The sequence below is a fragment of the Nannospalax galili genome, unplaced genomic scaffold (assembly GCF_000622305.1).
Source record: "Nannospalax galili isolate Female #2095 unplaced genomic scaffold, S.galili_v1.0 scaffold342, whole genome shotgun sequence".
Taxonomy (NCBI): domain Eukaryota; kingdom Metazoa; phylum Chordata; class Mammalia; order Rodentia; family Spalacidae; genus Nannospalax; species Nannospalax galili.
The window spans coordinates 491,391-513,925 of record NW_008349359.1 but is presented as its reverse complement, the minus strand read 5'-3'; the positions used below and the strand labels follow the sequence as shown (position 1 = coordinate 513,925).

General features: G+C 46.1%; 3 protein-coding genes across 5 annotated transcripts in view; 2 read left to right on the top strand and 1 right to left on the bottom strand.

Moving 5' to 3' along the window:
• Ppp1r14d (protein phosphatase 1 regulatory inhibitor subunit 14D) overlaps positions 1 to 7,605 on the top strand; it is a 10,876-nt gene extending 3,271 nt beyond the window's left edge. The window contains exons 3-5 of one of the 2 annotated variants that reach the window (XM_008846775.3): positions 5,736 to 5,850; positions 6,032 to 6,064; positions 6,400 to 7,605. In XM_008846775.3, coding sequence (XP_008844997.1) covers positions 5,736 to 5,850; positions 6,032 to 6,064; positions 6,400 to 6,622 — 371 coding nt within the window. In that variant the 3' untranslated portion in view covers positions 6,623 to 7,605. The remainder of the gene's footprint in view (positions 1 to 5,735; positions 5,851 to 6,031; positions 6,065 to 6,399) is intronic. The other variant, XM_008846776.3, reaches the window with a different exon arrangement.
• A 116-nt stretch (positions 7,606 to 7,721) lies between these two features.
• On the bottom strand, positions 7,722 to 14,375 carry Zfyve19 (zinc finger FYVE-type containing 19). 2 transcript variants are annotated; one of them, XM_008846774.3, is made up of 11 exons: positions 14,202 to 14,375; positions 12,907 to 13,028; positions 12,688 to 12,738; positions 12,239 to 12,357; positions 11,999 to 12,141; positions 11,539 to 11,647; positions 9,388 to 9,597; positions 8,885 to 8,964; positions 8,471 to 8,569; positions 8,237 to 8,364; positions 7,722 to 8,149 (listed from the first exon to the last, which is right to left on the bottom strand). In XM_008846774.3, exons 1-11 carry the CDS (start codon positions 14,253 to 14,255, stop codon positions 8,071 to 8,073), a joined length of 1,194 nt encoding a protein of 397 aa, XP_008844996.1. In that variant the 5' UTR covers positions 14,256 to 14,375; the 3' UTR covers positions 7,722 to 8,070. The 2 variants fall into 2 exon arrangements, with proteins under 2 accessions (XP_008844996.1, XP_029426126.1); XM_029570266.1 differs by lacking the exon at positions 12,688 to 12,738.
• A 168-nt stretch (positions 14,376 to 14,543) lies between these two features.
• The window catches only part of Dnajc17 (DnaJ heat shock protein family (Hsp40) member C17), a 46,510-nt gene continuing 38,518 nt past the window's right edge, over positions 14,544 to 22,535 (top strand). Inside the window, exon 1 of the mRNA XM_008846773.2 lies at positions 14,544 to 14,674. Within this exon, the coding sequence (XP_008844995.1) occupies positions 14,597 to 14,674 (78 nt within the window). The 5' untranslated portion in view covers positions 14,544 to 14,596. The remainder of the gene's footprint in view (positions 14,675 to 22,535) is intronic.

Sequence of the window (22,535 nt, the reverse complement as noted above, 5' to 3'; positions counted from 1 at the left end):
TTTTTGAGACAGGGTCTCCCTGTAGTCCCAGCTGACCTGAACTCACTATGTAGACCAGGCTGGCCTTGAACTCACAACGATCCGCCTGCCTCTGCCTCCCAAGTGCTGGGATTAAATGAAAAGGTGAAATTTTTAAACCACAAAAAAAGGAAAGAAAGAAAGAGAAAGTAAAGATGGGAGCTGGTGCAGTGATTCAGTAGGTTAAAGGTGTTTGTTGGTCCAGCTTAGATGCCTGAGTTTGATTCTCCGAAATCACTATGGAAGGAAAGGACCAGTTTCAAAGTTGTCCTTAGACCTCCACACTTGTGCCATGGCACACAAAGCTCCCCAACTCACCATATTTTTCATGTGTACACATGTATACAGTAGTAAAAAAAAAAAACAAAAGCCTCAGGAGGCAGAGGCAGGTGGAGCTCTGTGAGTTCCAGACCATCCTGGTCTATGTTTAGAGTTCCAGGCCAGCTAAGAACAGACCCTGTCTCAAAAAAACAAAAGAATAAAACAAAACAAAAAATTTCATTAAAGCTGGGCATGGTAGCACTCACCTTTAATCCCAGCACTTGGGAAGCAGAGGCAGGCAGATCTTTGTGAGTTCGAGGCCAGCTAGGGCTACAGGGAGACCCTGTCTCAAAGAGACAAAAAAAAAAATCATTAAAGGAAAAGTTGATTATTAAGTATCCAGCTGGGTGTGATAGTATACACTTACAATCCCAGCACTCAGGAGGCTGAAGCAGTTAGTAGCCACCCTGGGCTACATAGAACAGAATCTTCCTTTTTAACAAAAATCCAAAACAACTGGGTATGTTGGCATACTCCCATAATCTAGGATTTGGGAGGCAGAGACAGGAAGATCAGGAATTCATGTAGCAAGTTCAAAGCCAATCTGGGCTACATGAGACTCTGCCTCAAAAAGAGTAAAAGAAAGGATTAGGTTAAATTTAACTCAGTTGGTAGAGCACTAGCCTACCGCACGTGCATGCAGCTTTATGTTCTATCTCTAGGCATCACAGAAACTAGGCATGGTGGTGCCTGCCTATAATCCCAGCACTCCAGGAGTAGAAGCAGGAGGATTAGAAATGCAAGGTCATCCTTGGCACAGGGAGTTAGAAGTCAGCACGAGACCTATTTTAAAAATAAAATCAGGGGCTGGAGAGATGGCTCAGTGGTTAAGAACACTGGTTGTTCTTGCAGAAGACCTGGGTTTGAATCCCAGCACCCACATGGCAGCTAACAACTGTCCATAACTAAATTCTAGGGGATCCGACAGCCTCTTCTGACCTCCGTGGGCACTGCACTGCACGGGTGCACTTACCTACATGCAGGCAATACACACATACACATAAAATAAAAATAATAAAATTTAAAAAATAAAATAAAATCAGGAGCTGGAGAGATTGCTTAGTGGTTAAGAACACTGACTGTTCTTGCAGAAGACCCAGGTTCAAATCCCAGCACCCACATGGCAGCTAATAACTGTCTGTAACTCCAGTTCCAGGGGATCAGACAGCCTTTTCTGTCCTCTGCGGGCATTGCAAGACACAGGTGCACTTACTTACATGCAGGCATAACACTCATACACATAAAATACAAATAATAATAAATAAATAAGCAATAAAATATTTAATAAAAAATAAAGTCCGCTGGGCATGGTGGCACACACCTTCCAGCCTGGTCTGCATAGTGAGTTTCAGGTCATCTGGGGCTACAGAGAGACCCGTCTCAAAAAGATAAAAAAATCAATCAATTAATTAATTAAAATATAAAAAGAAGGCCATGGATAAAGCTCAGTGGTAGTCTTTGCCTAGCATTCAGGGAGTCCTGTGTTCATCTCCAGCACAACATAAAAGCAACAACAAAAAGAAGCAAAGGGACAACCCACACAGAAAAATACCATTAGACTCAGCATTATAAACAGATGTTCCTATTTTCCAACTGTTCTCAACCTTACTCTACAAATATATTTCTTCCATTATATATGAAATGCTAGGATTAATTTAAATGCAACAATTATAAAGACCAATTTTTAATTTTTTTGGTCTTTTTGAGACAGGGTCTCCCTGTAGCCCCAGCTGTCCTGGAACTCACTATGTAGAACAGGCTGACCTTGAACTCACAGAGATCTGCCTGCCTCTGCCTCCCAAGTGCTGGGACTACAGGTGTGTGCCACCACGCCCGGCAAGACCTATTTTTTAATGCTTTCTTTTTTACTTTCTTGATTTTTTTGAGACAGTCTCAAGTTGTCCAGGGTAGCCTCAAAATCCTTAACTAGCCAAGGCTGACCTTGAACTCCTGATATTCTGGGTTCTACCTCCCAAGTGCTGGGATTACATACACAAATTATACCTAGCTCAAGAAAGATTTCTTTTTAAATTATTTTGTTGTTTCTCTCTCTCTCAAGAGGGAGGAGGACAACTTTTGGAAGTTGGTTCTTTTCTTCCACAGTAGGTTCCAGTAATCAAACTCATCATCAGCTTTGCTTGGTAAGAACTTTCACCTACTGAGTCATCTCACATCCCTAAATTAATACTTAATCTGTAAGAAAAAAAACTGTAGAACCCACTATAAAAATGAGCAAGATAGCTGAGTATGATAGTTGACACTTGTAATCCCAGTATTTGGGAAGCTGAGGTAGGAGGATTGTTCACAAGTTTGAGGACCACTTTGGCTGCAGAGCAACACTTTGTCTCAACAAACAAAAATTTAAATGCTTTAGGGGCTGAAGAGATGGCTCAATGGTTAAGAGCACTGGCTGCTCTTCCAGAAGACCCGGGTTCAGTTCCCAGCACCCACATGGTATCTAATGATTATCTGTAACTCCAATTCCAGGGGCTCCAATACCCTCTTCTGGCCTCCACAGGTGTTACATGCACATGGTGCACTTAAATACATGCAGGTAAAACACTCATACACATAAAATAAAATTTAAAAATATTTTTTAACAAACCCCTCAAACTGGGTGTGGTGGTGCACACCTTTAATCCCAGCATTCAGGAGGCAGAGGCAGGTGGAGCTCTATGAGTACAAGACTGGTAGAGCTCTGTGAGTTCCAGGAAATTCCAGGCCAGCTAGGGCTACTGGGAGATCCTGCCTCAAAAAGACCAAACAAAATAACAACAAAAAAAACCCCCAAAATCCTCAAATGCTTTAGAATAGTTTTAGGCTCATGGCAGAAAAGTGAAAAAGTACAGAGGGGTTTTGTATGTGCCCTAGACCCATGCATGTACCATCCCTCCATTAGCAGCATCCAGCACAATTGGTACTCAGGTTACAAATGATGAATTTTCATTGACACATCACTATTACCCAAAATTTGCTTCAGGGCTTGTTTCTTGTGTTATACATTCCATAGGTTTAGAAAAATGTGTGTAATGAAGCTGAGCATGGTGGTACACACCTTTAGTCCCAGCACTTGGGAAGCAGAGGCAGGAGATCTCTGTGAGTTCAAGGCCAGCCTGGTCTGCATAGTGAGTTCCAGGCCAGTTGGGGTTACAGGAAGATCCTGTCACAAAAAGACCAAAATGAAAAAAAAAAAAAGAAAAATGTGTAATGAAGCCTGTCCACTGTTACAGTATCACAAAGAATAATTTCACTGTCCTAAAAATCCTGTGTTCTGCCTTCCCTCCCTTCCACTCCCCCATTTTCCTTCCAGTACTCATGTTTCTGTCTCTATAGTTTTGTTTTTTCCAGAATGTCATATAATTGAAGTCATATAGAAAATATAGCCTTTGAAAACTGATTTTTTTCAGTGATGGGGATAAACCTAGGGCTTTGTGCATGGTAGTCATGTGCTCTACTAGTGAGTCACATCTCTAGTTCCAAAACTGACTTCCTTAATTTAGTAATATACATGTAAGGCTTCTCCATGTCTTTTTATTGCTTGAAAATAATTTTATCATACTGAGTAACAGTTCATTTTCTGGATGTACCATAGTTTATCCATTTCCCTACTAAAGGATATTTTAGTTCTGGAAATTATGAGTAAATCTATTATAAAACATCTATATGCATGTTGTTTGCTTGAGACATTTTGTCTTTGTTGCCTAGGCTGGTTCCAAACTCTCTTTTGTGTATGAATGTACATGCTGGTGTGTAGATGTATATTTGCATGTGTGTGTAGGCCTTGGGTGTCCTTCCTCAAACACTGTCCATCTGCTCTTTTGAGACAGAGTCTTTCACTGACCACTGACTGGCTAGGTTGGCAGCAGCAAGCTCAAGGGGTCTACTTGTCTCCACCTCTCCAGTGCAGGGATTACAAGCACTCACTACTTAACCACCATGCCCATTTATTTTATCTTTAATTACATTTATTAATGTATATGTGTGTCATTGTGCACATCTCATGGTTGTGTGTATGGAGGTCAGAGGACAACTTTCAGGAGTTCTCTCCTTCTACTATGTGGGTCATGGGAATTAAGTCATCAGGTCTGGTGGCAAGTGCACAAGTGCATTTATCCACACTGAGCCATCTTGCCAGTCTTTTTTTTTTTTTTTTTTTTTTGGTCTTGAAACAGGGTCTCCCTGTAGCCTCCAGCTGTCCTGGAACTCACTATGTAGACCAGGCTGGCCTCACGCTCACAGAGATCCGCCTGCCTCTGCCTCCCAAGTGCTGGGATTAAAGGTGTGCACCACCACACCCAGCACCAGTCTTCCCTTTTAAAAAAGTTTTTTGGTCTTTTTGAGACAGGGTCTCCTGGCAGTCCTAACTGTCCTGGAACTTGCTAGGTAGACCAGGCTGGCCTCCAACTCAGAGATCAGCCTCTGCCTCCCAAATCCTGGGATTAAAGGTGTGCACCACCACACCCAGCTTGATTGCAACTTTTAAAAAGTTTTATGATTTACATATCATACAATTTACTCATTTAATCAATCGAGAATGAGTCTATGAAGTCCTGACTGGCCTGGAACTTGCTATATAGACCAGGCTGGTTTCAAAGTTTCAGATTTACCTGCCTCTGACTTGCAAGTGCTAGGACTTAAGGCATGTGCCACATCATGTGCAAGTTTTTGTATGTACTTTTATTTTTGTCTCTCTTGGGAGGAGATCTAGGTGTTAAATTGCCATGTCAAATTCTTTTTTTTTTTTTTTGAGACAGGGTCTCCCTGTAGCTCCAGTTGTCCTTGAACTCGCTAGGTAGACCAGGCTGGACTTGAGCTCAGAGATTTGTCTACCTCTGCCTCCCAAGTGCTGGGATTAAAGGCATGTGCCACCACGCCCAGCCAAATTCTATTTTTCACTTAAAAGTTTTTTTGATACAGGGTCTCATGTAGCCAAACTCATTATGTTGCCAAGGATGACCTTGAATTCCTGATTCTCATGCCTCTACCTCCCCAGTTCTGGGATTACAGGTGGAACTGATTTTCAACATCTTAAGCAACTGCCAAGCTGTTTTCCAAATCTGTTTCTCCAATTTCTCCCCCGCACTCCCAACATGAAATGTAAGATTGTTTTTTAGATAAAGTCTCACTATGAGGCCCAGATTGGCCTGGAATGCATGATCTTCCTGCCTCACCCTGCTCAGTACTGGGATTACAGGCATGTGCCAATACACCTGTCAAGATACTATTTTTGAAGAATTTTCATGTAGAACACAGTAGGTATTCAGTAAATGTTTATTAAATAGAAAAGTGAGTGGGTATTCTGAATGAGATGAAGAGAGGGATCAACACAGAGCAGCAGATGAAGTAGAGATAGGTGAGTCCCTGATGTAACCTTCACTCTACCACCAGCTGGTCAGACCCCTATGACCACATGTTATTCCCAAACAGGATGAACAAGTCCCTCCTGAGCCCGAGATTGATCTGGAAGCTCTCATGGAACTATCCACCGAGGAGCAGAAAACTCAGTTGGAGGTAGGTTGGGAGGCTGGGAAGCTGGGCTTGCAACAATGGAACCCCAGGAACCTGGTGGTGGTGGTGGGAATATGCCTCTGTGTGGGTGGTATGCAAAGAGCCATTTTAGAGGGAAGTTCTTGGGATACTGACTGGGAGCTTGTGAGGCAGGGCTAAGGCTCAGTTGCTCTCTTCTACCCAGGCTATTCTCCAAAGCTGCCCCCGCCCCACAGAGGTAAGGAATATCTGCTGCTTGGAGGGTAAGAGGTGGCCCTTTGTGGGGAGGCTATAATGAAGGGATTTTTTTTTTTTTTTTGTCTTTTTGAGACAGGGTCACCCTGTAGCCCCAGCTGTCCTCACACTCACAGAGATCTGCCTGCCTCTGCCTCCCGAGTGATGGGATTAAAGGCGTGCGCCACCACACCCGGCGAAGGGGAGTATTTTAAAGGAAAGCTTGGCCCTCCATCCTTTCCTTCTCTGGCTTTGGGGGATAAGGTCAGAGGCAGGTTAGGGAGGGCAGCATGGTGGGTGTGACTCCATGCCTTGATCTCATTGCTCTTTCTCCCTCAGCCTTTTATCTCTGAGCTGCTCAGCCAACTCAAGAAACTTCGGAGACTCAGCAGACCTCCAAAATAAGCCCAGAGAGACTGTCTTCAGCAGCCTTAGCACTGCTGGGCCTGTCCTGGCCCTCTGGATACTGGCTGAAAGAGAAACATTTTGGAATACAAACAAGGAAAGCAGAAGACAAGGAGGGACATTTATACAGCCCGAGTGTGTGTGCAGTCACAGCTAGCTTCTCTCGGATGAGCTCTCTGGGAGCCAGCCAGTTGTGGTTGTTGTCCAGTGCTTTCCTTGACAACCAGGATAAAACCTTAGGAGTCCCAGATAAATGGAGTGTGGTGCATATCTGTGTGAGGGGCAGGGAGGGAGAAGGGGAAGTGATATCCTAGAAGATCAACATTCTAAGTCACTTGATTATATCCATTCCATCCACCCATCCACCCACCCATCCAACAGGTCTTGGGAATTCAAAGACAAAGGTCACAGCTTGGCTTTGAAGAAATCATAGTAATAATAGTAAGGCCCAGAGGCCATCTGGCTAAAGTACACAGCATCCTGGCATCACCAAGAGGGGCCCCAAGTGGTAAAGGTAAGTCTTAAATTAGAAAGCAGGCAACAAGAAATACCTCACTGGACTCTGGAGCATCAGAAGAGGTTAATCCCTCCTCCACTCAGTGATGCTGGAATCTTCATGTGGCGATCTCTTCCTGGATTGGCTCCTGTCCAGGGCAGGAAGAGAAAAGGCAGAGATTATGCAGGAGTGGAAAGGGAGAGCCAGGGGTTGATCTAGTTGCTGGAAGACAGATAATGTGGCCTCCATGGCAGACAGGTTGGGACAGGAACCTGGGAGGTGGGTCCTTTGTGAGGAAGGCAGGAAGCAGGCCAAGTATACACTGTTCCTACATTCTCTAAGTACTATTAGCTGCCCAGAGCAGAAAGCACAGTTCAGTGAGATGGATATTCATACTTACTTGGTTTGAGATCACCAGGATGGATGGAACTGTTCCCACTAGAAGCTTACAGGATAGCTCAACCTTTTCATTAATTCCAGTAGACTCTGCTTCTTGCCTACTCTGTTCTTACCACCTTTTACAGGGCCCAGGTTCAGGGTCTTAGACATACATAGTGTCAGGGGATCTGCATGTATAAATTAGTTGCTTAGTATGTATGAAGACCTGGGTTCAATCCCCAGTACTGTCAAACAGACTCACAAATGAAAAGGTTCTGGGGCTAGGGAGATGTAGTTCAGTGGCAGAGTCCTTGTCTAACATGCATAAGGTCCTGGGTTTAAACCCCAGTACAGAAAATAAAATCAGTGTGGGCACAATGACTCAACAACATATTTTATTAGCTCCATTGCATTCCAACTCAGGGCCCTGGGACCTGGGGCCAAGCTCCACAGCTCCAGTTCAGCTTGGTCTTTCTCATCATGCCTCTCAGTTTTAGTCTGGGACTCTCAGAGAAGGGCCCTTACTCCTCTTTCTCTTTGGCTCCTCTATAAGAGTCATCATCGTCAGTGGAATCTTTCCTCCTTCCAGGACACTGAGGCTCAAGGAGGAGTGTGTATACCATCAGAGCTGGATCTGCTATTCCACTGGATCGCCTGAAACTGGGTCTGAGTGGCTGCCTTGGCCTGCAGGCTGCCTGTAGTACTGCCACCTCAGAAGGTTCAAGGTTTCCTCAGTGTTCTTGGTCAGCTTGTCGGGGGCGGTAGGCAGTTGTCTGGTGTTCTTTAAGATCAAAGTTATCATGGCCCTCCCTGGGGAGCAAAGGGACAGATGTCAGAGACCTTGGGAGCCCTCAAACCAAGATCATTCTACATACAGAACATACTATCTGAACCCACCGGAAACACCGGCCACAGTAGAGGTCTCCATCGCAGCCAACACAGCGTAGGGTGGCATCTTCATTGCAGATACAGCACCAGGGGAGTTCTTCTTCCTCAGGCTCAGGCGTGGGAGTCAGAGACTGGGCCTTCAGGAAGACAGGAATAGGGGAAGTAAGGTACCGATGGGCAGTCAGCCAGGCAGGAAGGCCAGCTGTGGGCAGTCTGGGGATGTGTGTTTGGGGCTCTTCTCACCTTAGTCTCTGTCCTGCAGGGTTGGACCTGGGGTCGGGGAGCTGGAACCACAGGGATGTTAAAGCCACTTGCCTCATCCAGGGCAGCTTCTTTAGTGAGCTGTGAACAGGGTGAAAAAGTTACTTCCTGCTCTAGACCCAGGCTCCCCTCCTAGTGTTTTTGTGTTCTGTGGCCTTACTCTTCTTTACCTCCTGCCTATGACTGCATATTCCTCATCTCGGGGGTGGGGGTGGGGGTGGGGTGTGTGTGTGTGTGTGTGTGTGTGTGTGAGACAGGAAGAGTGGGGCCCAACCAGAATGGGAGCTATAGAATGGCTCCTTCTACCCGGAATGAAAGCAAATGAATGGGGCCAGGCCGCTGGTGCAGCAGTGAGGTAGAGGTGAGACAGGGGTGGTTGGTGGGTAAACAAGTTACCTGCTGCATGACTCTCTGGATGGCTTTCTCTTCATCCTCATCCTTATCACTGTCTGGGAGGTGATAAGCCTGGAGGATCACTTGAATGGGGCACAGAGGAAAGAGTGAGGTGAGAGATTTCACTAAATGGCTATCCTTTTGTCTCCTAGAACTGCTTGTTCCCCAGGGGTGCATGTTTCTGAGCTGAGAATCAGATACTCACTATCCCTCTCTACCCTAGCCCTCCAAGGCTAGGGCATCACTGAAGCAGCCCTGAAGAGTGGAGGACAGAATGAGATGCACTGGCATCTGAGGGGACTGAAGGACCCACACCCCATGATGGCTGCCTCTGAGTCCTCACCCAACTGCTCTGCCCCCATCTTGCCTCAGGCCTCTGGGCAGGACGTGACAGATCTTTGGGCAAAGGGAATACCTGCTCTAGCCTTAACAGGGAAAACATGGCCTGGAGTGGGGGTACACCTTGGCCAATGGGCCTGAGTAAGCAGGCTGGCTGCAACCTTTACCTTTGTTGGGGTCCTGTCCCTGCAGTACAGCCAATCGCTTGGCGAGGTCCAGGATCCGCTCCTGCCTGGTGTTCTCCTCCCGTAGTTCAACTGCTGCCTCAGCCAGTAACCTGCTCTTCTCCTCCTGCAGGGACTGGCTGGCCTGCCCCTGGGAATTAGTGTGCTGGGTCCTTGCACGACCCTGGTTGAGGTCATTCTGGAGGGAGGCATCTGGAAGGGGTACTGAAGTTAGGAAGGCAGAAGCATTCCAAGATCTCACCCCAGAAGCCACTGAGCCCATTTCTCAACTATTTTTTAACCACGCATTATCAGTTTTTTTGCTCAGCACTAGGTTCATATTACAAATAAAATTACTATTTCTTCTCTTTTTCCAAATATTAAAAATTAGGGTTTTTTGGTTGGTTGTTATTTTTTGTTGTTGTTTGCTTGTTTTTCGGTCTTTTTGAGACAGGGTCTCCCTGTAGCCTGGAACTTACTATGTAGACCAGGCTGGCGTTGAACTCACAGAGATCCGCCTGCCTCTGCCTCCCAAGTGCTGGGATTACAGGTGTGTACCTCAATGCCTGGCAAAACTCAAAATTTTAGACGTGTCTTTTCAACTGCATCCCTCTCCAACTACCAAATTACCATAGCGTGGATAGCCTATGGTTTGAGAATCACTGCTCTAATGGATCAGGATTGAGGAAGCCAATGCTTAGCCAGTCTGTGCCTTTCAGGATTGGAATGAGCATTTCCTGGGAGCAATACTGAGAGGTCATGTATGTATGTGTATATATATATACAATTTTTTTTTGGTCTTTTTGAGACAGGGTCTCCCTGTAGCCCCAATTGTCCTGGAACTCACTATGTAGACCAGGCTGGCCTTGAACTCAGAGATCCGCCTGCCTCTGCCTCCCGAGTGCTAGGATTAAAGGTGTGTGCCACCATGCCCGGCCTATATTATTATTTTGAGACAGGGTCTCCCTGCATCTCCAGCTGGCATGCAAGAAGAAATTTTATCAGAGTAGATGTGGCTACTTCTAGACCTTCAGTCTAGAGTTTCAGAGCAAGACTTAACAACCAAGCTGGGCATGATGATATGGTCCTGTGATCACAGCATTTGGGAGGTAAGAAGCAGGAGGATTAGGAGTTCAAAGTCATCTTTAGCTATAGAGCAAGTGTGAGGTCAGCCTAGGATATATGAGACCCTGTCTCATAAAACCAAACAGAAAAACCAGAACCAACAGCTTTAGGTTCAAGGCCCATCCCTACCAGTTAAGAGTTGTGTGACCTTAAGTTCCTTAAGCACCAGGTCTGATTTTTCACATTTGAAAAAGGATAATAATAGTACATACCTCAGATTAGGGAGGTCATCCAATAAGACTGTCTATAAAGCAGTTTCTCATGCTTAGCCTAATTCTACTGACACATGTGAGAGAGTAATTACTTTTGGGGTGTTGCTGTGTATAACTAACAAATGCACTGTAGGATATTCAGCTGACTTCCACCCACCAGATGCCAGAAGTACCTCTGGATTGTGACAACTAAAATGTCTTTAAACAGAAAGTGGCTTGGAAGTTCCAGTCATCCCTGGTTGGAGCTACTACTCTGAAGCCTTCATATACTTGGATTTGTGCTATCCAAGATGGTTGCTGTCCAAGATGAGCTCATGTGGGTATTGAACACCTGAAATGTGGCTGGCACTAGGAAGCAGCTGAACTTTGTTTTCATTTCGAAGCACTTCTTCCCTCTTATTGTCATCATTGCAGACAATATTCACTAAGCATTTACTATGAGCCAGGCACAGGCCTGAGCACTTACTGGATTATTTCATTTATTTCTCATGACTTCTCCCATGAGGGTGGTTTTTATCAATATATGCCTCAATTTTACACATGAGAAAAGAGAGATTTAGATAGGTAAAGTAACTCACCCAGGATTATAAACTAATATATGCTAGAACTAGAATTCACTATCTGATTCTAGAGCCTCATGCACTTAAGCATGAGGCCTACACTGGCTCCCTCTGGAGTAAGCACTTAATAAACAGCAGCTCTTTAGTACTGATCACTCTCTGACTTATATTCATCCCCCCAAAAGGTGGGCAGTGGAACCTCTTCCATCTGGCAGAAGAGGCAAAGCATGACTCTGGGAGCCAAGTGAAGAAGTTACCTGGGCCTCTTTGTTCCCAGCTTTCATCAATAGCCACCTCAGCTGCCAGCTGTGTTAGCAGATCCTGTGTCTGCTGAGCTTGGGTCCTGGTGTCTGGTGCCTGGTATGCCTGTGCAGAAGAGAGAATCTCAGTGGAGGTTAAGGGTATATGGAAGGCCACACCATCCATCCAGAGAGATGGATGCTGAAGAGTTTTCGAAGCCCAGAGAAAAGGATGAATTCAAGGTCCACATATGTGAGTAGGTCTGGCAGCTCCCAAGGACTGAGTATCCACACTTTTCTGACCCACTCAGTCCTGTGACTTGGCACTTATTCTTTAGCTTGGCAGCAGGCCTAAGGCTCAGGAGGTAGGAGTGGGAGACTTTACTGACTCCTGCAAAGCACATGATCGTATATGTATCTGGGCTTCTGTTGGGTCCTTACCCTGGGAAACCCTTCCTTCACAAGCCATAACACTCACTGGTTTCATGTGAGAAGGTGGGACTCTTCCCTGCAGTGCTGCAAGCCGATTCTCCATCTCCTGTGTGGACGGGATGGAGCCCTGGAGTTCATTCTTTAGTGCAGCCAGTCGTGCCTCTATTTCTGCTTGTGAGGGCACTGATTCTGTAATTGGTATGAAGAGGGCTTGTAAGGGCCAGAGGAGCTTGGTCCTAGAAGCCCTGGATTGTGCCTTTTAGATCTCCTGCCCACCCTTACTCACTAGGCTTGTTCTCCTGGCGGAGTCGTGCTAAGCGCTCAGCAATGACTTGGTCTTGTTGGGTCAGTCCCCGGCTCTGGGAGGTGCTGGGCTTTTGCTTGGCTTCCAAGGCTGCCACAAGCCTAGCAGGATATGAGGTAAAGACTCTTAAGGCAAAAAGGAAGTCTGAAGGCATCCATTTAAATCATTCTGGACCTCTAGGGGCAAAGTTTATTGTGGTCCTAAAGCCCCACCTGGCTGACAAGTCACAGGGTATGCCTGACAGGATAAGAGCCTGTAAGTGCCTTTTCTGAGAACAGACTAATGAGCTGCTCTCAGAGTCTAGGAGGGTAGCCAGGAGCCTGGAGAAAGGCATTCTCTTGACCCTGCACTCATGTGATCTGGGGACTGGGAGGGGAGTTCTGCTAGTGTTGTTCTTGCCCATCCCCATTTGTCTTCTCTTCAGTACTCACTTCTTACAGTTTTGAGGTGGTGACCATTTAGAGGCATGGTCAGAAGACCCTCTACAGAGAGAAAATTTGGTGTCAGAAGTCCTGCCATCCTACCAGTTAGTGACTTCCACCCCAAACACTTCCTAGGCAGACCTCTGGCCATAGAGCCCAAGGCTGCAAGGGCTGGCCAGATGCCTACTGCCATATTTGGCTCAACCCTTGCCCATGCTCACCTCTTACCTGGTCAGGACCGTGTGGCACTGCTTACAAACTTTCTGTTGAGTGTTGCCAGCCCGAGGTACCAGAGCACTGAAGCTAAGACAGCTGTTACAGAAGGCCCGGCCACAATTCTTACAGCCGTACTACAAGAAACATGAAGCAGGAAGATCCATCTCTCACCTGCCCTGTAGGCTCCTCCCTGGGACTCTCCAAGCACTCAGAGAGGACACTGATCATTAGGCAGGAGGAAGAAGAGGAGTGGGGCTCCCTAGGGACTAGGGAGAGACAGGGTCAGAGAGTAAAGCAGTTCTTTGGTTTCCAGTCTCTTGTTCAAATAAAATTTCATGCAAAATGTGCATGCTTTCTACTATTTTAAATTCCTTACCAAGGGGCTGTGAAACACAGACAAGCAAAACAATGTGCTTCAGGCCACTGGCTATTCAACAAAAGAGAATCAGAGAGCACAGATCCCATGCTTTCTCTGCTCTGCCAGATGGGATGGGTGGCTTGGCTCAGAATAGGATGGTAACAATAGCCTCAATTATTACGAACTTACTGTGTGCCAGACCTTAAAATCCATCATCTGACTTAATCCTCACAATTATACACATTACCTTATTTAATCCTGATGTCCACCATTATTTTAGCAGGGGCTGGAGAAATTACGCTACTTGTGCAACCAAGGTCCCCCGGTGAGTAAAACGGCAGAGCTGAAATTAAACCCTGATGCCCAAATCCAGCCTCCTAAATTCTCCATGGTCTTGCCTTTCAACATAGCATTAATTCATCCCACATGGCTCCCATTATCTCCTCTGCAGTTTACCTGGAAAACCTGGTAGGTGTGTGTTGAGGGCAAGGAAACCCCTCCCGTTGTGCCCCGGGGGCAGTAATCTAACTGGGTAAGGGCCAGCTGCGGATAGCAGAGAGAATTAACAGGCATGGTGTGATGATGTTCACTTTATATTTATAGGGTACTCGCTCATCTCCAGCATCTCACCAGACCTTGTTTTTTGAGACAAGGTCTCCCTGTAGCCCAACTGGCCTGGAACTCGCTAGTAAACAGATCTGGCCTGTGCCTCCAGGGTGCTGGATTTAAAAGTGTGCACCTCCACGCCTGGCTCAGACCCTCTTATTAACCCTAAAAGCGTGAGGACGTTAGCCCTACTTTATAGAACTATTAACGGAGGGTTAATAACATAATTAGAACCACACCACTGGAAAGAAACCGTGGAATTAAGTCTTTGGACTGCAAGTCCAGCGCTCGTCCCTTCGCCCCGCGTCTCCCCGTGGCCCTCCAGCCTCTGGGGGACACTCGCCTCCTTCTTGAAGAGGGTGAACTTGGCAGCACAGCCGTAGCACCTGCTCTCCATGATGGCTCTCGGCGCCCCCGTATCGGCAGGGCGGCCGCACCCGCGAAGTCCAGACGCCTCAGACCCTCACCCAGTTCCGCACTGGCCCACAAGCTCACAAACTGCCCAGCTGGGGCTTAGGGCGGGGAATTCTGACTCTCCCCGCCCACCACCGCGCGTTGGCGGTAGCGGAGCGGTGCATGTTGGGAGTCGTAGTTAATTCCCGACCGCATGCTCCAGGCGAGTCAGTCAAGCCAAACTCGGAACACGACGATTCCCAGGGGACTAAGCGCCGCTGGGCAGGCTCTACGCACGCTCAGACTGCTGGGAGTTGTAGTACCAGCCCACTTAGGGCTGGAACCATGGCGGTGACCAAAGAGGTCTTACAGATGGACCTGTATGCGCTACTAGGTGTTGAGGAGAAGGCGACAGACAAGGAGGTGAGACCCTGAACGGCCGAGCGACCCTTCGAGGCCTCTCGCTGGCCCCAGTTATCTGTGTTTGGCTCTTCCCTGGTTGGGGATCAAGAAGCGACCCAAAAGAGGGGCTCTCGACCCTTCCTGACCGGCTGGAGGGCCTCTCGAGGGAAGGAGGCACAGAGGGCTCAGTGCTGGGTGGCCGTGCTCCCTCCTCCTGGCGTTAGTGTTTGTGGAGCAGTGTGAACCTGGAGTCCGGATTGGTTTTTGCGCCTGCGCAGCATCAGTCTTAGTCTGTAGGTCTTCTTGCTTGTGGCCAGAACGCTCTCTGTCTATCCCTCTCTCTCTCCTTTCTCTGTCTTTGTCTCTACTCTGTTTTCTGTCTCTGTCTCTGTCTGTCTCTCTCGGTTTTTTGAGTCAGGGTTTTACTAGGTATACTACGTATCCCTGGCTGATCTGGAACTCCTTATGCAGACCAAGCTACCTTCGAACCCACAGAGAGAGATCCGCCTGCCTCTGCCTCTGGAGTGCTGGGATCAAAGGCGAGCATTACCACGCCCAGCCTCATTTCAGTCTCTCATACACGCTATTTTAACTCCAGCTACAGCCGGGGGCGGGGGCGGGGGTTGTCAGATCTCTAGGCTCTTCACTTCCTACTCAGTCTCTTTTCCCTTCTCTGGGTTTAGGGTTGTGACTTACGATCCTGAGGTTTCTGTTTTCTTTTCCACTCAAGTCTGGTGCTCAGGTGTTGCTCTTCTCCGTGTGCTTGTCTGCAGGTTAAAAAGCTGGAGGGATCAGAAGGTTAAAGCTTGTGGCCTGGAATTCCATCCGCCTTAAGTGTTTAAGTGTTGATTGTTCAGGGTGTGCGGGATGAGACACAGATCAAGCAGTACTTAAGGTTTCTGTTTTTTATTCCTGAACTGTGTTGGTATTTGTAACAATATGGGCAGGGAGACTGACAGTTCATTGAATAAAAATGAGTGCCCACCAAGCTGGGCATGTTGGTGCAAGCCTATAATTCCAGCACTTGGGAGCTGGAGGCAGGAGAAGCAGTTCTAAGGCTAACCTCAGCTGTGTGAAGAGTTCAAGATCAGCCCAATCTATAAGAGACCCTATCTATTTAAATTCCTTTTTTTTTTTTTTCTTTTTTGAGACAGGGTCCCCTGGAGCACCAGCTGGCCTGAACTCACTATGTAGACCAGGCTGGCCTTGAACTCACAGAGATCCACCTGCCTCTGCCTTCCAAGTGTTGGGATTAAAGGTGTGTGCCACCACGTCCAGTTTAAAAATCCTTTAAAAAATATTTATTATTTTTATTTTATGTGTATAATTGTATTGCCTGCATGTGTGTGAGTGCATTCATGTCGTGCAATGCCGCAGAGTTCAGAAGAGGGCTTTGGATTCCCCTGGAACTGGAGTTAAGGACGGTCGTAGCTGCCATGTGGGAATTGAACCCGGGTCCTCTGCAAGAGCAGTCAGTAACTGTTGAGCCATCTCTCCAGCCCCTAAATTACTTTTTAAAAAGCCTATTAATGCTTTTATACTTCTGGGCTGCCCTGTTCAAGGGCCAAGTGAATTTTCCAGAAGAGAAGCTCTGGGCATTCAGGGTTTTTTAGGAAAGTTGCTATAAATGTCCATAGAATGTTTCCTGCAGCTGCAGCTGAAGTCAGAAGTGGCTAGAGCACTATGAAGCACTGAAAGTATCTCGGCATCGCTCTCATAAGTCTTGATATTTCAGTATTAATAATTCTGAACACCTACCTATATAATGGATGCTATATGCTAGTCATTTTGTTATTTGTTTGTTGAGACAGGGTCTCTGTATGTAGCCCTGGTTAGCCTGGAAGTCACTATGTAGATCAGGCTAGCCCGAAACTCAGATACACCTGCTGTGCTGGGATTAAAGACATGCATCACCACTTGCAGCTTTTTGGTCTTTTTGAGACAGGGTCTCCCTGTAGCCCCAGCTGTCCTGGAATTTACTATGTAGACCAGGCTGGCCTCTGCCTCCCAAGTGCTGGGATTACAGACGTGTGCCACCACACCTGGCCAGCTTTTGTTTGTTTTTAAAACAGGTTCATTCTCCTGCAACCCTGTCTAGATCCAACTCTCAGAAGGTTGATAACCTTGAACTTCTGATCTTCTTGCCTCCACCTCCCAAGTGTTAGGATTATAGGTGTGTGCTAACACAACGGATTTAATGTATGCCAGCTGAGCACTCTTACTAGTTGAGGTAGTTGAGCTACCTCCTCAGCATCTCCCCCACGCCCCACCGCCTTTTTTTCCTTTACTGTTTTTTGAGACAAAAAAAAATCTCCCTAAGTTGCCCTGGGTGATCTTGAATTCATTCTTTTTTTTTTTTTTTTCCTCCTCTGTCTTTTGAGACAGGGTCTCCCTGTAGCCCCAACTGGCCTAGAACTCACTATATAGACCAGGCTGGCCTTGAACTCACAGAGATCCACCTGCCTCTGCCTCCCAGCACTGGGACTAAAGGTGTGCACCACCACGTCCAGGTCTTGAATTCATTCTTTAGCCCAGTCAGGCCTCTTATCTCAGGCTTTCTAGTAGCTGGGATTATAGTTCTGCACTGCCAAGCCTGGGTAGTTAACATTTTATTAATAAAAATAATTTGGATCACTTTATGCACAATCTAGCTGGTGTGGAATTTTGAGTTTGGAACTCTGCATTAAAAAATTCTAGTGGGGGCTGGAGAGATGGCTCAGCGGTTAAGAGCACTGACTGCTCTTCCAGAGGACCTGGGTTCGATTCCCAGCACCCACATGGTGGCTACAAACCGTCCTTAATTCCAGTTCCAGGGAACTCTGAAGCCCTCTTCTGACTTCCGTGGCATTGCATGACACGGGTGCACTCACATGCAGGCAGTACACTCATGCACATAAAATGAAAACAATAAATTTAAAAAAATTCTAGTGGAAGGAAATCGGGAGCCAGTAGTATATGAAATATGTACATATATATGTATACTTTTTCTATTACTGTGGTAAAATACCCTGACAAAAACAATATATGGGGTTGCTGGAGAGATGGCTCATGGTTAAGAGCACTGATTGCTCTTGCAGAGGACCTGGGTTCAAATCCTACCACCCAAATGGCAGCTAACAACCACCTGTGACTCCAGTTTCAGGAGATTTGATGCCCTCTTCTGTCCTCCTTAGGCACTGCATGACACAGGTGTTCTTACATGCAGGCATAACATTCATACACATAAAAAAATAATTTTTAAGGCAATTTATGGGAGAAGCCAGGCATGGTGGTGCATACCTTTAATCCCAGCACTAGGGAGGCAGAGACAGATGGAGCTCTGTGAGTTCAAGGCCAGACTGGTCTTCATAGTGAGTTCCAGGTCAGCTGTAGCTTCAGGGAGCACCTGTCTCAAAAGGACAAAAAAAGAGCAATTATGGGAGAGTTTATTTGGGCTTACAGTTTGAGGGTACAGTCTATGGTGGGGAAGTCAAGGCAGCAGGAGCTTGAGATGGCTTGTCACATTGCATCCACAGCTAGGAGGCAGAGAGTGATGAGTGCCAGTACTCAGCTTGCTGTTTCCATTTTATGCAGTCCAGGACCCCATCCCCATGGAGTGCCACCACTTAAAATTACAGTGGGTCTTCCCACCTCATTTAACCTAGTCTAGATACTCCCTCACAGGCATGCCCAGAGGATTGCATTCTAGATGCTGTTGAATTGGCAGTATTAACCATCACACATCAAATTGATAGTATTATACATACATATATACGTGTGTGTGTGTATAGTTTCATTTTGGTCTTTAGTTATTTAAGATTTATTTATTTTGGGGCTGGAGAGATGGCTCAGCGGTTAAGAACACTGGTTGTTCTTGCAGAAGACCTGAGTTTGAATCCTAGCACCCACATGGCAGCTAACAACTGCCTGTAACTCCAGTCCCAGGGGATCTGACAGCCTCTTCTTACCTCCGCGGGCATTGCACAACATGGGTGTACTTACATGCAGGCAATACACGCATACATATAAAATAAAAATAATAATTTTTTTTTTGTCTTTTTGAAACAGGGTCTCCCTGTAGCCCCAGCTGTCCTGGATTCACTATGGAGACCAGGCTGGCCTCGAACTCACAGAGATCTGCCTGCCTCTGCCTCCTGAGTGCTGGGATTAAAGGCGTGCACCACCATGCCCAGCCAAATTTTTTTTTAAAGTTGAAAAAAAAGATTTATTTATTTTACTTGATGTGTATTGTTGTGGGTATACTACATGCCTGCCTGGTGTCTTCAGAGGTCAGAACATGGCATTGGAGTCCTTGGAACTGGAGTTACAGATGCTTGTGTGCTGCCATGTGGGTGCTTAGAACCAAACCCTGGTCTTCTGCAAGAACAGCAAGTGTTCTCAACTGCTGTGCCAACTCTCCAGCCCCTGGTTTGTGTTTTTTTTTGAGACAAGGTCTCATTCTGTAGCCCAGGTTGGTCTTGAACTTGTGAACTTGTAGGTGAACCTCCTGCCTCAGTCTCCTGAGTGCTACAATTATGAACATGAGCCACCACGTACAAACTGTTCTGTGTGTTTAGACAAGTTCTCTTTCTGTGGTCTATGCTGACCTCAAACTCAATGACAGTTCTTCTGCTCCAGTGCCTGGAGCTACCAGGTCTGCCTTGTCGGGCTGTTTTGTTTTGTTTGGAGACAGAATTACGCTGTGTAACCCAGGCTGGTCTGGAACAACCATCTTCCTGCTTCTATCTCCTGAGTGCTCGGATTACAGGCATGTACCACCATGCCTTGCTTGATGTATGTATCAACCAGAGAGTTAACAAAACTGGATTTTAATGAAAATATTCAACACGAATATACAGAATGAACATGGGTGGGGAATGAAGGACTATAATCTAAGCAAGAGATCGAGGTCTGAGCCGGGCAGTCGGAACTGGGATCTAGTTCTCACTCCTTTGAGCCAAGGATATGTATGTCAGAAGGCTCTTTGCAGAAGGAAACAGATATTATGCCTGACTTAGTAAGAGTGGCAGTGTTCATGTACAGCTATACCACAAGAGGCATGGAAAGTCTCTTAAGAGGGATACAAAGTGCTGTGGATTTTCGGATGGGGCTGAGATTGCCTATATTTGGGAGGCAGGCAGGGAAATACAGAAGGCATTTGATAACTTGAAAAAAGAGTAAAGTTTGGATATGTGGAGAAGGAGTAGGGGCATTCCAAGAAAGAGGGATGTGTGTATAGTGAGATTTTTCTGGAATATAACTAACTAGTAAGAGTAAACGAAGAGGAGTGTGGTGGTAGAGGACTGCAAAGGAGAACTTGGTGTGCAGATGCAGGAGGATTGCAAGTCTGAGGTCAGCCAGGCTTCATAGCAAGCTACAAGGCTGGCCTGGGCTGCACAGTGAGACCTAGTCAAAGCGGGGAAAACTGTAAAAGAAGACAAACTTTGAAAAATAAGTGACACCCTTAGAGGCCTGACCTGTTATTCTCTTTCAGGACATCCCGTTTTCCCCTTCTCCAGTACGGATTTCCATTTACACTTTGGATACATTAGCTAGCTTTATGATAATGGGCATTTTCTGATAGAAAGCAAGAGACTTGTAGGTCCTAGTGTCATCTTTCTTGGTTTAGTGTCTGTTGTTTTCTAGGGGAACCTAAAGAACCAACAGGTATCCAAGTGTGTATGCAGAAGGCCTCTTAAACTGTGTGTCTGTCATAAAGCCTAGGAATTCTTTTTTCTTTTTGATTCCACATGTAAGTGAGATGATACAGCATTTTTCTGTCTGGAAAACCTTGCTTAGCATATCTGAAGTTCAGCCTTGCGTCAAGTGACAGAATTATTTCTTCTTTAAAAAATTTTTTAAATTTATTTTTATGTGTATGAGTATTATGCCTGCATGTGTGTAAGTGCCATGCAGCACCCTTGGAGGACAGAAGAGGGCATCAGATCCCTTGGAACTGGAGTTATGGATGGTTGTTAGCTGCCATGTGGATGCTGGGATTTGAACCCAGGTCTTTTGCAAAACCAACTAGTGCTCTTAACCGCTGAGCCATCTCTCCAGCCCCCAGAATTATTTCCTCTTCCACATCATTCTCTTTCTAGTTCTCAGGCTGGCCTTCTATTTGCTATGTAGCTGAAGAAGAGCTTGAATTCCTGAACCTCCTGCCTAAGCCTTCCTAGTGCTGAGATTACAGTTCTGTGCTACCACGATAGGCAAATTTTCTTCTAATTCTGTGTGTGTGTATGTGTACACATGTGCATGTAGGTGCACGTGCACATGTGTACCTGTGCATCTTGATATCTACAGTCTTCCTCCATTGCTCTCCCCCTGATCTTTTGAGACAGGATCATTCACTGAACCTGATGCTAACGAATTGGCTAGACTCACTGTCTCTGAGGACTGCCTGTCTGCCCATCTTGTACTAAGGTTGTAGGCATGACTGGGTACAGCTGTTTTACCTGAGTGTTGGGGATCCAAACTCAGGGCCTCAGGTTTACAGGACAGGCACCTTACAGACTGAGCCATTTCCTTAGCCCCAAATTTTCTTTTTTTTAAAAAAAATTATTATTATTATTATTATTATTTGTGTGTGTGTATGTATCCATGCATGTGACAGTGCATCATGTGTGGAGGTCAGAGGACAACTTGTGGAAGTTGGTTCTCTCCTACCATGTCATCAGCCTTGGAGGCAGGTGACTTTACCCACTCAACTATCTCACCTCATTCTTTTTTTTTTAATTCTTTTTTTTTCTTAATTTAAAAAAAATATTTTTTTTGGTCTTTTTGAGACAGGGTCTCCCTGTAGCCCCAGCTGTCCTGGAACTCACTATGTAGACCAGGCTGGCCTGGTCTGAACTCAGAGATTCGCCTATCTGTCTCCTGAGTGCTGGGATTAAAGGCATGCGCCGCCACACCCGGCTCCATTATTTTTATTTTATGTGTATGAGTGTATTGCCTGAATGTATGCAAGTGCGTCTGTGTCATGCAATGCCTGTGGAAGTCAGAAGAGGATGTCTGATCCCTGGGAATTAGAGTTAAGGACAGTTGTTAGCTGCCATATGGGTGCTAGGAACCAAACCCAGGTCCTCTGCAAGAGCAGCCAGTGCTCTTAACCGCTGAACCATCTCTCCAGCCCCACCCCCCCATTTTCTTTTTAAGGTGGAATAATATTTCATTCTCTGTGTGTATATGTATCACACTTTCTTTGTCCATTCATCTGTCAGTGGGCACTTGATTGATTTCATTCCTTGACTGTTGTGAATAATGCTGTAGTGAACATGAAAGGAACAGGTATCTTTAGGAGAGGGTGATTTTACATAATTTGGCTTTTATAGAAAGGTTTCAGAGGGCCCAGGGATGTAACTCAGTTGGTAGAGTGCTTGCTTAGTATGCATGAAGCCCTGGGTTAGATCCCCAGCACCCCAGTATCAGGTGAGGTGATACATGCCTGTAATTCCAGCACTTGTGAGGTAGAGGTAGAGAAGATCAGGATTTCAGGGTCCTCTTTGGTGTTAATACACAGAGAGTTTCAAGCCAGCGTGGACTAAGTGTGTCTCAAAACCAAAACAAAACAGAGAGAGGGTACTTAGTGACTGAATTGACTTAGGACTAAAACCCAGGTCCTCTGATGTCTATCCCAGGGCCATGCCCTTTCCATTGTGTTTCCTGTACAGTTCAGTAATGGTGATAAACACCAGCACCACATTTAACTTTCATTTAATCCACTTCTCTCAATCCCCAAAATACGTTGCTTGATCTTTCCATTTAGATGTTTCACAGGGGTCTTAATCTTAGTACACCCAAACTTGAACTTGAACTTGAACTTTTCTCCCCAAACCTGCTTCCTTCTTGGAATTCTCCATCTTAATAAATGCCATCACCATCTATCCAGTCAAGTTAGGGA

Bases quoted from the DNA above. Each gene is read 5' to 3' on its own strand.
- Zfyve19 (XM_008846774.3), bottom strand. From the start codon at position 14,255: ATGGAGAGCAGGTGCTACGGCTGTGCTGCCAAGTTCACCCTCTTCAAG. The intron at 13,029-14,201 runs GCGAGTGTCCCC...TGTTTCTTGTAG, and splicing joins TCACCCTCTTCAAGAAGGAG to TACGGCTGTAAGAATTGTGG. The intron at 8,365-8,470 runs GTGAGAAGAGCC...GTCTTCCTGAAG, and splicing joins CCTGCAGGACAGAGACTAAG to GCCCAGTCTCTGACTCCCAC.